Source organism: Empidonax traillii, unplaced genomic scaffold (assembly GCF_003031625.1).
Source record: "Empidonax traillii isolate 1590-97213 ecotype Southwest subspecies unplaced genomic scaffold, ASM303162v1 scaffold166:size2381449, whole genome shotgun sequence".
NCBI lineage: Eukaryota > Metazoa > Chordata > Aves > Passeriformes > Tyrannidae > Empidonax > Empidonax traillii.
In genome coordinates this window covers 511,209-525,717 of record NW_020955359.1, presented here as the reverse complement: position 1 = coordinate 525,717, position 14,509 = coordinate 511,209, and the positions used below count along the sequence as shown (strand labels likewise).

Genomic DNA, 14,509 nt, shown 5'->3' with positions numbered 1-14,509 from the left:
CAGCATTACACTCCAGAAGTGTAAGAAAAAAACAAACTTTCAATTGTTTGGTTTCCAGTTCAGCTGAAGACCTATGAGACCTAAATTCATTATTCACAATCCTGCTCAGGTCCAACTGAACTGCTCTTGCAAAAGAAACTAGTTTGAGTTTTCTTGAGACAGACTAGTTTTGTCACAAGAATCCTCTGCAGATTAAGACAGCAGTTATATAACTGTCTTGTCTTTAACTGGGAAATCCACACACTTATTTATCCAAGAAGTTGTGTCTCTCATAAAATTCTGCAAGGACATAAATTCCAGCTGTGCAGCTCATGCAGCAACAACAAGATTTTGACTACAGGTATTTTTATCTATCTCCCCTTCCCTGTTACAGAACTATAGCAGCTACTTAGCACATTATATAATATTTATTATGAGTTTACACCAGCCTGTAGTATAGAACAAGAGGAGTTTCCTATCGGATTTGAGAAACACATTTTCAGTATGAATATAACCTCACATTTTATAAAATCAAACTCATAATTTGAATTCAAGTTTTTATAACATATTATCTGAATAAATAGCAATATGGTTTCAAAGACAGATAACAAGCATAAACCTAGCAACATGAAGTTAAAAAGCCTAAAAAAGTTCATTTCTGCTACGTGATTCCCATGTGCCACTATCTATACTTTAATATTTAATGAAATTATTGTAGCATATTTGAGAAAACAGGTTTACTCGAAGCTGAGAACATGCATATTCATAAAATCCACAGAACCTAAATAAACCCAACAATGAACAGCATCATTATATGGTGATAAATCACATCAGCAACAAAGAAATACAAAGAAAAACTTGAGTTCTTACATCAGTTACATAAGCTTCTGTAATTGGTGGTCCTCTGATGGGGCTGAAGCGCTCCCCAATGCTCCTCACCACGGTACTGAACACCCGAAGAAGTGCAGCCAGTTTGGGCAGCGACACTGAGGGAGGAGGAATATCCTCATCTACTGATTCCCCAGAAGCCACGTGGCTGAGGTCCTACAGAATACAAGTTTTATGGATCAGTGCACATCATTAACGGTTACACGTGGATAAAAGATCAAAATATGAGATTGAAAATACATCATCATCTGTTTTCCAGACATTAAACTGTGCTGATTATGGATGTATTTCTCCAGTACCTCAACTACACATATATACACAGGTGGGATATAAGCACACGATGACCATGAAGTCACAGAGCAGTAATGAGATGCTGCTCGTTACTTTAGCCACTGAAACAGAGTACTCTGACCACATCTTGTGAATTAAACCAGAGCCTCATGGAGTTCCTGGTCCCTGGAACATGATCATCCATATTGCTGCACTGCTACAACAGTTGTCTGCACACATTTACCACTCTTCCAAAAAATTCCCAATCCACAAACTGGAGTCAATGTTGGACTGGCCATTCCCATCACACTGTTTACGAGCAGCTACGCTGACCTGGAGACTAAGAGTTTACTAACAGACTACTTCATGCCAGCTGGCACCAGTGCCTGGGAACATTCCCAGAAGTGCTGATCTCATTAGTTATAGATGTAGCCTTGGTCTACCCCACTGTGAGATAAAGATACACTAGTTGGAACCACCTCCCCCATGACTTAAGTTCACACGTTATCTTAAAACTCTTCCGTGACTAAGAATACACACGTCGACCAGTTCAGCAGACAAGTTGATAAGCAGCTATTTCCTGCACTGTTCTATGAATCCAGACCTGTGAAGCTGCAGCATCAGAAGCCCTGGTGGGCATGTAAGTACACTGATCAAATTACTGATTCTGCTTGGAGTGAAGCAGATTCTGCTCAAAGTACAATTTTACCTAAAGGGTCTGCATGTTAATATATATAGTACAGTGTATATATATACACATGCACACATACTACAGTGTACAATATCGTATAATCTAGCTACAGAAACATTAAGATTCCCTCTCTCCCCCCAATAGTTACTATTTCTGAAAAAACTCTGAAGTTGGACAATTAAAGAAAACACCAAGGGAAGACCATGTCTTCACTGAAGCTCTTTAAATATGAAGACATTCCTGTTTGGTCAGTTGTTTTTATTTTTATTACAACATGATTCTCAATCAACAATGGCTGAAAGCCTGGCTACGATACCACTTAAGTAGCTCATAAGGATTTGTGCAGAATGGTCTTTGTACATGCATTTAGTATGCTCCATAATTTGGTCCGCTTTTCCCCAGGAAAAGCATGTAATTTTGTTTTCTACAAAAGTAATACCACCACAAGAATCACAGCTGTGGAAAACCGTAACAGTTAACTCTGGTATATACCATAAAGTCTTGTTTACCTCAGCATAAGCTTCCATATCCTCCAGAAACTGACCCAACAGTGTGGTAGAAAAAGTAAGATCAGCCACCCAAAAGGGCTCCAAGCTCTGCAGCCATCCTGTATAAAAATATCAGGCCAATTAATACAGGGGAATTTATTAAAAATTGTCACAAAGTTGCACAAAACTATTGATGTTTAAATGGACCCTGATTAAAGCATCCCATTTTTCCAGATTTAGCATAAAATGGCAAATGCAAATTTACCAGAAAATTAGGAACAAAGTCTCTCTTTATGTAGACAGAAACTCAGTTTGATTTTATGTCAACTTCCACGTTAGTGAAACCAGCCCTGTGTGAGTAAACCCACACCATTTGCAAGCCAGAGTAAACTACATGAGCGACTCTGGCCCAACTTACCAGACACCTGTTGAGTCAGTGAAGGTTTCTGAGTGTGATCGATGTGCCACCCAACCAGTATGTCCACTGTGTCCTGGAAAGCAATTGCCAAAACAGATTAATTGCTGCTCCAACATTTCTGTTCAAGAAAGAAATTACAGAGCACAAAGTAAGCTCACCCTAAAATTGGTGCTGAAAATGTGTGGGTAGCATCGAGACACCAAAAGGATGCACTTGACACACTTGCACAGTAACTCTGGTGTATCAACGTTTTCTAGGATGGACTGCAGGCTGGTCATTACAAGCTGAAAAGTAAAGCAAAGCCATTAGACATTTCCCTTCATCAAAACAGCACATGAGATCTAGTCAGCGTTGAATACATAGTAAACTACTTTGACTGAAACAACAAACAACTCAATACCCTTTCTGCAGGAAGTCAAAATGTGAAAAGCATCACATATTCTGCATGGAAATAATCCCTTTCAAGTGGGCATGTGCTTGAAATATGGCAGACCCAGGTCAAAGGCTTGGGCACACTGTTTTCTTTAGCCACAGAACAACTAATTGGTTTAAGTTCCTGTTTCTCCTGCTGAAGTTTTTTGGCTCTGTAAAGTAAATTAAATTGGAGCACAGATCTGGACATAGCTGTTCTACACCCAAAATAACACACTAAATCTTGAATGAGGGGACCACATTCTGTCTGCATATATCCTACTCCCTTAAGATCTATTGACAATTCAAGTTAGAAATTGTAAATAGGAAGCAGCACAAAGCAATAAAAGGTTGGGGTTTGTGTACCATTCCACTTGAGTTCTATTTTTGGTCTCAACAGGATTCTTCTTCTTAGATCTGCTATAAATACTAAAAAGTTGCATCAAAGTATGTATCATCCTACAAAGTGCTTTCTAATGTAATAAGAATTAAAAGAATCCCGTTCAGTCAAAGTTCCCTCTCAGTTGTAATTATATTTACTTATTATGTCAATATAGCATTACTTATTGTTCCTTCTAGTTTAAAAGTTCATTCAAGCATTGCACTGGAAAAATCATTAAAAATCCTGTTTTAACTTGTATTTTACCTGCATTAAAGATGAAAAGGCTTTCTTTTCTCCTACAGTCTCTAGTGCTTTGTAGGTTGCACACAAATAAAGAAGTTTAACTTCATCTTTTGTGGATGAACTGAATTTGCTAAAAATCCATTTAAAGATCTTCTCAGCCTCGTAGCTCAGAGAAGCACAAAGAAGGCCAAGACAGCAAGCTCCTTCCTGTCTCAGTTCTTGAAGCAATTTGCTACTGTATTTTTGGGAAGAAAAAAGAAACTTGGGATCTCCAGACACAACAGCAGAAAAGAACAAACCATGAACAAATTAAGGCAATTTTCTAAAGCAAAAACATATATATACATAAATGAAGCTGCTTCTCTCCTTCTTAATAGCACCAGTGATGAAGCCAAAATAAAATTCTGTTAAATATTATTTCTGTAGAATAAGTCAACTTAATAAAAGCACGCAGCAAATGTGCTGGTCTACTTGCAACACACTATCCAAGGAAAAAAATTCTTAACGTGCAGTTGACTTTGGGTAATAACATCAACCTAAGCACTAGAAAGCGCCCCCCACACCTGAGCTCCCTCTACACATGCTCTTCATTGGATGTAAATGAATCAGCTTGTAAAAAACCCTCAAGTTCAATTTGCAGCTACACAATTACAGCAGTGCACTGCTACACCCAGCTGATCAAACACAGCTGAGACAAACTTCACCTTACCTGTAACATCAAAGCTACACTGGTGCATTCACGTTCTCTCATGTGAAGTGTACCCCAGGCATCTAACAGTATTGTTGATAGGCCTGTCCCCCAATTTCAACCCATTCCTGCAATATCACACCCATGCAAAACTAGTGAATTACTTCCTTTCAACCTTTCCCCTTCTCCATTCCACTCCTACACTGAAATCCCAAACCAGTGGTGTCATTTTTCCTCTTTAAAGCCTTCAAACTGCTTAGGTTTTCCCAGCTTACCTTTCATTGAGTACATCATGAATGGCAGTCAGGATATTATCCAGTTGTTTAACTAGTACCTATAATATAAGATACATTAAAGGCATTAAGCATAATAATGGCCCAATACTGTCTCCACAACAGGTCCTCTTTACACCCACATTAAACACACCACTGCCAATTCTGCTTGCCAATAGAATGCTATTATGCTTTCCAAGGCCACTGCAGACTAGCATGAACTATATTAAGCAATACTGCAATATTATCCTAGATGTTGTATATAATATTCATTTACAGTAGCCATGAAAATACACTGGCAGTCTGCTATCAAGGTTTGTTCCAAGTTTAGTTCTTGCTAATAACATTTCATCACAAATGTAATACCATACAGCTCATGAGCAGTGTGTACTGAAGATCAAATCTCTTACACTAATGATCAATTTTATCACCAGAAAGTTTAATGGAACAGACAACACAATCTGAAGTATTAAAGTTTCTACTTAGGCAACCCTGAATTTCAGTGAAATGGAATACTATTTTGGGGATGAAACATGACTGATGAACCAGTGCTTCTCAGGAAACACAACAAGAAATACTTGCTTTCCTAATGTGTACTAAACCCACATCACATCACTCAGCTGATTGCAAAATCATACATTAGGTGTAGCTGTGTAAGATTAACAAGAAGTTTCCTTGACAAGTTAATAAAAAGGTTTGTTCTCTTTTCTTAAAGACATTTATCTTTAACACAGTAGATTTTATCCAGTGTTGGGTTTTTTTTGAAGATTTGAACACCACCATGCTTTTTAGAGTGGGGGAACAGAGAGAGGTCCATATGTTTGGCCTCTCAGAATTTAGAAAGACATAGTAAAAATGTGTCTGGTATCTGGAAAAGAGGCTACAAAAGAGACAAGACAAGGCATCAGTAACATTTAGAAGCTGGAGCACAATGCCATTCGATGACTTCTGATCATACTTTCATTAGTGAACTCAGGGAAGTTTAAACACATGTTTTTTGGTGACAAACTTTTAACATCCTGACCACTAACGAAGTTTGTCACCACTGAGTTAGACATTAGAATGGCAATTCCAGTATGTTCTGAGATACCAATAAACCCAAATAAAGTGCAGTTACAAAATGAGAAAGAAACCTGGAGAAAAACGCACAGAGAATGGAAGTAATTAATAAAACCCAACCACAGAATAACTGTAGAAAGCATTTACTCCCTAAATCATTGTAATAATAAGGATTTTGATTCAAAGGAAAGCTGAAATACTAGCTTGGCTTGAACAAGGGCTGCTTACACCTAATTGCACAGGCTAGAGTAGTCTCATATATTTAAGTATCAATCCTTTTGGAAAACAGTACAATCATGAGTGGTTAATTAATATATAATGAGAGAACTAAACAATTTCTTATAAATATGAACAGACACGTGCCACAAATGAAATATCACAGCACTGCCTGTAAATGAGTGGCAGGGTATAAAACCATTACTTCCTACTTTTTCAGTACCTGAAAGTACAAAGCTGTCCAAAACAGTGGGTGAGAGATACTTCCCTCCCCATCCCCAAATCCTTAGCAAACCCTTGAGAACATTAGAGACTTCAACAAACCATTAAAAATACTAAAGCTGTAATGAAAAAAACTTATTTGTTCTCTTCCCATAAAAGGGAATCCACATACAAAGATGTTTAGTTAGAAAGCTGAGTAACTAAGATGAAGTTATTCACAAGACTAAATACTTGTATATTTTTAATTTAAAATACAGAAACAGTTTTTAAACAAGACAACACCACGTTCTGCTTTCTCTTCCCTCAGTTTCCTTGCTGAAGGATCCAAAGGGCATTGCTAAGACAGGTCAAAAAAACCCACACACATGCCATGTTTACTCCTACAGTTCATACATTCAAGGAGTTTGGTTTAAGTTACATCATAAGTAATCAAGCAACAAAACGCTTCCTGAATTACAGAAACAAGACAGACAATCCAGAAATACAGTCCTTTCCTGTGGAATGAAATTCCTCATATCCATGATATTCCTTGCAGACACATCCCAATAGTCAGATTTTTTTCTAAATGACAGTTTTATAGAAAGAATGCATGGAAATTCCAGCACTACTGAAAAGGAGGAATTACTAACCAGTTTGTTTTCTGGTTGCTGAATGAATTCTTTCAGTTGCTTTACAGTAGCCAGTCTTCGGTCTCTGTCGTCTTCCCGAGTAATCCTCCGAAGAAGATTTGACAGTCGAGACTCGTCAGAATAAGACAACGATCGCTCTGGAAAAAGCAATTTATTTATTCTTTCCCTACAGCATTTTATCAGTAATATCCTGTATTGTCCAAAATGTGTATTTCTGAACTTAGTAAGAAATTATTGGTAATTTGAGAAAAAAGATAAATCATGATTTATTTTTAACTTGGTAAGAAAAAAATTAAATGTAAAATCTAAGCTGCCAAAATATTCCTCTTCTTCCCATGGACAACCCAATACCCACATGAAACTCATGCAGAACTATTTTACTTCTATACAAAAACCTGGATTTAGTTCCCTTCTACATAAATGGAAATTAAAAAAAAAAAATAGGAGTGGCAAGGTTAAATCTGACTGAATAGATAAACAAAAATAATTCAACAAATACTATTTAAAGAAAACTTTGTTGAAGAAAAAAAAGTTGCTTCTTGAAGCAAAGAACAAGAAATAAGTTCAAGTAACTACAAAGAAACAAGTTTTTCTCTATTATTTTGCTACAAGAAGACAGGTTATGAGTAGCTCTCTGATGGGTGGCAAGGTTCTGTTTTGGAAAGAAAAATAGATCTATTTTTCCTTTATTGAGGCACAAAAGCCCACAGTGTGCAGAGGTGCAGTGGTTATTTGCTTAAGCAGATCCTAATGTTGAAGAATTAACATCTTCCTAAGAAAACATTTCATTGAAGTTGATCAATAGCACTCAATACCAGGTAAGGTACTGATTTAGGTACCAACTACCTATGAATTCATACAAATAATTAATTTACTTCATTTGCAAAAAGGAAACAAAGTTTCTTTCGAGACGTTTAACGTTAGATGTTTCATGGTGGTCAAAATCAGAGGATTCATGGAAGATGATGAGGTTTGCTTAGTCAACATGACTAATGAGAAAATCCATGACAGCTACAGACAGCTTTTTGCTCTGGTATGTTACACATCAGTCATCAGATGGGAGGAGCCATAAAAGCAACTGGTTAAAATGTTAAAGGTTATAATGGAAAAATACTGACAGAAGATGTCATCTGCCAGCCTGGGAACCTGGAGCATCCTTCTAGGGCAGTTGGGTACCTAAGGAGGAGACACCTCAAGATATCCTTGATAAGCACAAAACCAAGAAACTGCAACCACAAATTTGTTGTCTGCAAAGGTGAAGAACAGACTGTAACGGTGGAGAACATCCTGGGAAAGCAGGAATTGGCAACAGCTATTGGCTGTTCCAGCTGGAAAAGCAAACCGGGAAAGCAAACTGGTCTGAGAAAATAAAAAGCAGCAGCATCTACTGGCTGTTCCAGGTGAAAACCAGTAGTTAGTAAAAGCTACTGGTGGCTCCAGGTGGTTGCATCCTACGCCCCCTTATATGTCTAACAATATAAAAATAACTTGCTTTCTACTCAAAATGAAGCTTCTCCCCGAGAGCTCTCCTCGCAAGGACTTGGCTATGTGAGATCTCCTGGGCAGACCAGACCCTCCCTGGGGACACCTGACTGACCCCCAGCTCCAGGGTGCAGATCAGCTTTGAACTGAGACTGTCATCAACCAGTCCCACTCCTGGGAGAAGTGTGGCGAGTGCTGTACAGGTAACACTTTGAATAGTACAAAGGCGTGCATGTAAGTAATCAAAAGTATATACCTGCTTTACTAGTGGAAATTTGAAACAAATTTAAGAAACAAAAAACCTTGGTGTCTTTGTGTATTACAGGTCCTATGAACTCACAGCCCAGTAACTCCTCCAGGTTGTATTATCATGTACAGGAGAGCATGGCTGCTGCCTTATACTCACAAAAAATATTCTCAGCCTTATTTTCAAGTCTATTTTTTGAATTTAAAAATAAAAGTATGAACAAAACAGGCTTTGATAATCTGTTTCTTGCCAGGCATCAGTTTAAGTAATTAATTTTGAAGACACCTGACATTCTGAAGGATTAGGCAGGCTTAGCAAACATTAAAATAGCAGTAAGAGTCTGAAGGATCAAATCTACATTTTGTTCCTAGCTAACACAACTACACAAGACAAGCAGAGATGTTATCTGACAGGCATGAAGAGCACTTCTGAGAAGTTAGTGATTTCACAGAAGACTGAAGCATACACAGCCATTTAGAAAGAACTCGAGGTTCTTTTCCCTTGCTTTATCTAAAAAACACAGGTTTCAGTAGTGGACAAAGTGCCTTCCACTTCGTGAAAAATCAACTAATTCTCAGTCACAGGCTGACAAACAAGAAAATATTGAAGAATTCAAAAAATAATCCCACTGTATTTTAAACAAGCTACAAAAAATCGAAGTGATGACTTGCTGAAACCTACAACAATTATAAAGACAGACAAGTTCAGAAGGACAAACTCTTGAAATCTGACATCTAGAGGACAGAGAACGTACAAATCCTAGGCAGTAACTTCAGTCATCCAAAATTATCTGGTTTAACCTTTTAAGGATTAAAGAGGTGCTCACGTACCTAGGATAAAAGTCTGAATTTACTATTACTCAGTACTAGCAGAAAATTCATGCACAAGCCCATCACCAAAAAAATATTATTTAAAGAGTTCTCTAATTTCCTCTACATAGACATAAAAAGACACTAAAAAAAACTAAGTAATTTTTATATCAAGACACCAGAATGGGATTATAAAGTCTGAGCTTAACCCATTCCAAAGATCAGGTTTTTGAAACAGTGATACCACCACTTGCTCCTCCATTCTTCCACCTGCAAAGCACACTGAACACTCTTGTCTTTTTTTCCTCTGAAATACAAATCCCTGAGAAGAAACAGCATGTCCTCATATGTTTATAACGTGCCTGGCATAAAGTAGTCACAGCTTTTAGTAGTGGCCTAACTACTACTTATACTAAGTGATGCAGTGACAGTGCTTAGTCATAACTAAGTTTCTATTTTCATTCAGAAGTCTTTGGAACAACTTTCTTCTTTTTTTTTTTTTTTAAACTATGACTCAAACCTCAGATAGTGGGAAGAGTCAAGCCTTCTTCCTCACAAACACAAGCCCAGCATTCTTGCACCCTCTTGCAACTCCAAATTTGTTCTCGCTGCATCTCCCAAGACCTTGCCCACATTCTTTTGATGCCTGCAGTTCCTCCCCTGCCTCCAACCCTCAGCTGAGCAAGAGGCAGCATGAGCTGTGGCAGGCTCAGGAGTACAGAGGGACTGAGTAATCAGCTGGGACTGTGATGTGATGACTCGCTGACCTGCAGGCCAGTGAGAACAGGTAACGGTTGAGCTCACCATTGCTGCTCTTCCCACATTAGGGACTCACTTATTAACAACTTTTTACTCAAGCATCAATTTTCAACAAATCCGAAGGCAAATTCTCCTTCTTAGAGTTCTTGATCTCTGCCGAATTTGCTGACCTAAATAAGGGTTCAAAAATGAGTTAAAGGAAATTGAAAGATTGAGAGCCTAAGCCATATAGTCGAGGGATCTGCCCAACCTATGGAAGAAACCTCAATGCAGGGAACAGTAAATACCAGATGACAGTTTCCATCAACATCATCTAATCACAAATTTAAAAAAAAAAAATTCATATAGAGTGCCTGATCATAGTGCACTTCTTTTCACATTCTGAACATGAGAAATGTTGCCAAAAGAGGTACTCTCTTCCTGAAAATATGTGATATCCTTACCCTGTGATTTCCTCATGTCTTTTGTGGCTAAAGCACGATTCCCATGCGGAACACTGGTAAAATCAGGATTGGTCACATTGTTAACTCTCAGCTCTTGCCCCAACGACTTCCGACCATAAGTATTTTCCCCAGATCCTCCATTGACACTGTAGCCACCTGTGGAGAAACCGTGACATTAAAACAGGCTCTCAGACCACATACTTAGTAGGGTAGTGAGTTATGAACTATTCAATTCATGCACAAGTTAGCAGCCCTATCCTCTCCCACCTTCTTTAGCTTCCCTTTTCACTTTCACATGCACTAAGGTTTTGTTATACCCTAAAAGTTTCCAGGACACATATTTAGAATCTCAGTCTTTTTTTGAAGCCCATGATAAAACCTCTACTGCAGTGAAGTTTAACACCAATTTTGTTGTATTTAATCTTTTCTTATCGTTACTTTGACCTTGTATTTTACAAAGACTTTCATGTCAAACCGCTAGTACACATGGCTAGATACATTACTTCCTTGCTCCTTGATTATGCACATCAAATTTCCATTCTGTTTTTGCTATAAACCCACTACACAGGCTCAGTAAAATGGTCCAAAAAATGAGAAAGCTTTTGAAAAGCCATATATTATTTGTATGTACATATTGAACAACTCTCTCAGCATACAAAGGTCAATATTTTCACACACTAATACTGCCATGATCCTTAATTAAAGTCAATCCTACATTCTCCCACTTGAGATACATCTTTGTATCTCAATATAAAGTTAAAATAAAAATGCCATTTTGAGTAATTCAATTACTCTTACTCCTAGATCCACAAGAATATACATACTCAACTGCTGAGACTGAAAATTCTTTCAGTCTACCACACCACTTTGAGGGGCAGGTTCTTCTCTTGGTACTGCGGAGAAGCGAAATTGTCCCCTGAGCCTGCCCAATACTTCACCCAGTGTACTAGAGCTCATTTCCAAGGCAGCTTTCTAAAGTGCCTTCCCCCTGCCTGAGACAGGGAAGAATCAACTAATCAAATTAAACCCAGAACAACAAAAGATAGGCAAGATTTCTTTCAGAAAAGGTACTTCCTCAAAGTCCACCTGCTTCAATGTATAGAAGAAGGTCTGGGGAAAAGGAGGGGTGGCTCCCCATAAAAAGAGGCAGCCTACTGAGACTAAAGGTTGGATAAAAAATAAGTTTAAAGATCAAGGTGAATCTGGACCTCAGTAGTTGTAAAGAACATCTCTTGAAGGCAAAGTTTTTGATAAAAAACAGATAACTACTGGGAGACATTTGTGCATTTCTATACAGACAGGACTACCCTGCTATTACAGAAAATACTGTGCAAAGTCTCACTTGTAATTAATTAATCACAATTACAGGAAAGATAGTTTGTGTGTATTTGGATTTACAAAAGTAATTTTTAAAACTCAGTTTGTAAACAAACTAGCAGGTGTGCCACCTTAAGGTTATGTTGTCAGAACAAACCAACACTGTTCTATGAAAGAAATTACTTCTAATAGCAATTAATATATTTAAGACTAAACAGAAGTGTATCACAAATTCAAATCACCAAAGAAATGAGTTTAAATGAGGATGTCAGATGATCGTGCATTCAGGTCACTAACATCAACTATCAAAAACAGAGACACTGCCATATACTACTGGAGTTCTTAAAAGTTATTTCATATTTTTCCTCTAGCCCATAAACTATCCAAGTTTTTCTGGTTGTCTGCAGAGGCATGCAGTATTTGCTGTAGCACATTTGACATCATCTTAACTGAATTAAACACAAACCTATATTCTCCCACTTCACATGTAGATGGCACATCTCTAGTAACAATATTGCTCTAAATCACAATTTGTTTCATTAAAAAACAGCAGGACAATCAGGTTTTTTGTCAATAAGCCTGTAAATACTATATTCTAACTCTTCCCTTATCTCCTGGTCTGAAAAGCTTTTGAAAATCCTAATATATACAAATTCTATTAATTTCCCTTTATATGTTAAATCTCAGGCCAAATAAGAATAAAATCAGTTATGTCCCTGTTTATTAATTTGAGCATAAATATGCAGATACTGTGATACAGGAATAATAGTGTAGTATCTTTTTAGCAGTAAGGACTGAAGGACATCATAGTTACACATCAAAAGGGAAGAAAGTGTTGCAGTAAGGGAGAACATCTCATGCGTAAGTAAACACCAAGAGCATTCTATTTAATTTAAAAACTCTCATCTTCCAACTCCCCTGTCTTGTTTTAAGGTAAAGGAGAAAAGTTAGTTGGTGTGAAGTGTTATTTATAACAAAAAAATCAACAGCCAGACTAATCTTACAGATGCAGAGCAAAAGGACAGAAGTCAACAGTCACAAGCTGCGGAAAGGGAAATCCGAATATCAGAAAAAGATTGAGTGGTAAAGCACTAAACAGGCTCCTAAGTGAGGCTGCACAACCTCCCATCATTAGAGGTTTTCAAACCCAAAAACTCCCAGAAACTATCAATTTGGAATTAACTTTTGTTATCAACACCAGAAGCTGGGGTCAGGTGGGTAGGGGTGGGGGGTGTGAAATCCAGGACAGAAAATCTCAAAGGAGAATTCCGTGCCAGCAGACTCCAACACACGAATTGAAAAATCTTTGCTTGACAAAGGAACTACTCTGCATCTGTAAGCTTACAAATTTCTCTAAAAATAAAAATGAACTAGACACACCTGCAATTTGGTTTTATAGTACAGAATATCCTAACCATCTCTTTCCAAGTCACACCTGAACAAAACAGCCCAAAGTGCTGAGCTAGCAGAGACATGCCCTGCAAGACACAGCACTGCAGGGAGAGGTAGGTGCATTTTTCTTTTCAAATGGTACTTTCCCAGCAACCTCACAAACTACATATCTGAATTTATTCAAAACTTACTAGTTCACTACACTGCCAGCACATTCTTTAAATGCTAGCACACTTCGATTTGTGAGAATAACCTACTATGTCAGCCTGTGTCAAACACATTCCACATAAGCTGACACACTGACAAATACTCACTAAGCAGTTTCCCCAATTAAACAAATCTTAAGGTTCTCAAGCTATACAGATAAACATGCTTCATGCTTCTGCCACCTACTAATAGTACCTACTGCTCATAAAAAAATAAATTTGCACCCAGCTGTAACTTCCCTTAAGATACAGCAATTATTTACAGACAGTCACAGGGCACAGAAGTAGGAGGACCTACTCCTTTTTAGGTTCCTGAACAAAAACTCCCACACTACTAATCCTGCAAGATTTTTTTGAGTCTGGCCTGCCTGAAGATTTATATAGTCTAAGAAGTGATTCTGCAAATAAGAAATCCTATTTGATACTTGTATTTGGCAATTAAAAAGAAAAAAATCAGAATACAGATTTCTTTTTCATATATGATTCTGAATGTTTAGTTATTTTTTAGAGATAGTATTTCCATCTTTAAAATAATAAAAAACATGCAGTAAAAATGTATGAATCACACATCACATGATTTATATGAAGTCAGACTGAGGCACATGGAAGTAGAAATTACTATTAATGATAAAATATAGATCTGATTACCAAACAAAGATTCTAGTTTGGTGCAGTAAAGCTGCAATAGGCAATATATCAGATTAGTAGCCTGTTTAATCCAATATCAGAAGCACTAGAGAGTATTCAGGAAGAAATCAGCCTGTAGACCAAATATATTCAGAATTCTATTCTTCAGAAAAAAGTGCTTATTTTCTTAACAAGTCTTCTCTTGCACTCCTCTCCTAACGCAACTGCATATTTTTATCAGCATTCATATCAACCACAACATTTCTTTCATCCCTGACAAATCTCCCAAAACAGTGATACTGTGACAGTGAGTCAAATCACTTCACTGCCTTTTTTGGAGGGAAAAGATAAAAAACAAACCAAACCAGAAA

General features: G+C 37.5%; 1 protein-coding gene across 3 annotated transcripts in view; it reads right to left on the bottom strand.

The window, feature by feature from the left end:
• Positions 1-14,509, bottom strand: part of SMG1 (SMG1, nonsense mediated mRNA decay associated PI3K related kinase) — a 58,742-nt gene that overhangs the window by 37,307 nt on the left and 6,926 nt on the right. For all 3 annotated transcript variants that reach the window (XM_027885407.1, XM_027885406.1, XM_027885408.1), the window contains 8 exons: positions 10,597-10,752; positions 6,857-6,993; positions 4,734-4,792; positions 3,792-4,005; positions 2,893-3,018; positions 2,735-2,807; positions 2,338-2,435; positions 850-1,023 (listed from right to left, as the gene is read on the bottom strand). In XM_027885407.1, coding sequence (XP_027741208.1) covers positions 850-1,023; positions 2,338-2,435; positions 2,735-2,807; positions 2,893-3,018; positions 3,792-4,005; positions 4,734-4,792; positions 6,857-6,993; positions 10,597-10,752 — 1,037 coding nt within the window. The remainder of the gene's footprint in view (positions 1-849; positions 1,024-2,337; positions 2,436-2,734; positions 2,808-2,892; positions 3,019-3,791; positions 4,006-4,733; positions 4,793-6,856; positions 6,994-10,596; positions 10,753-14,509) is intronic.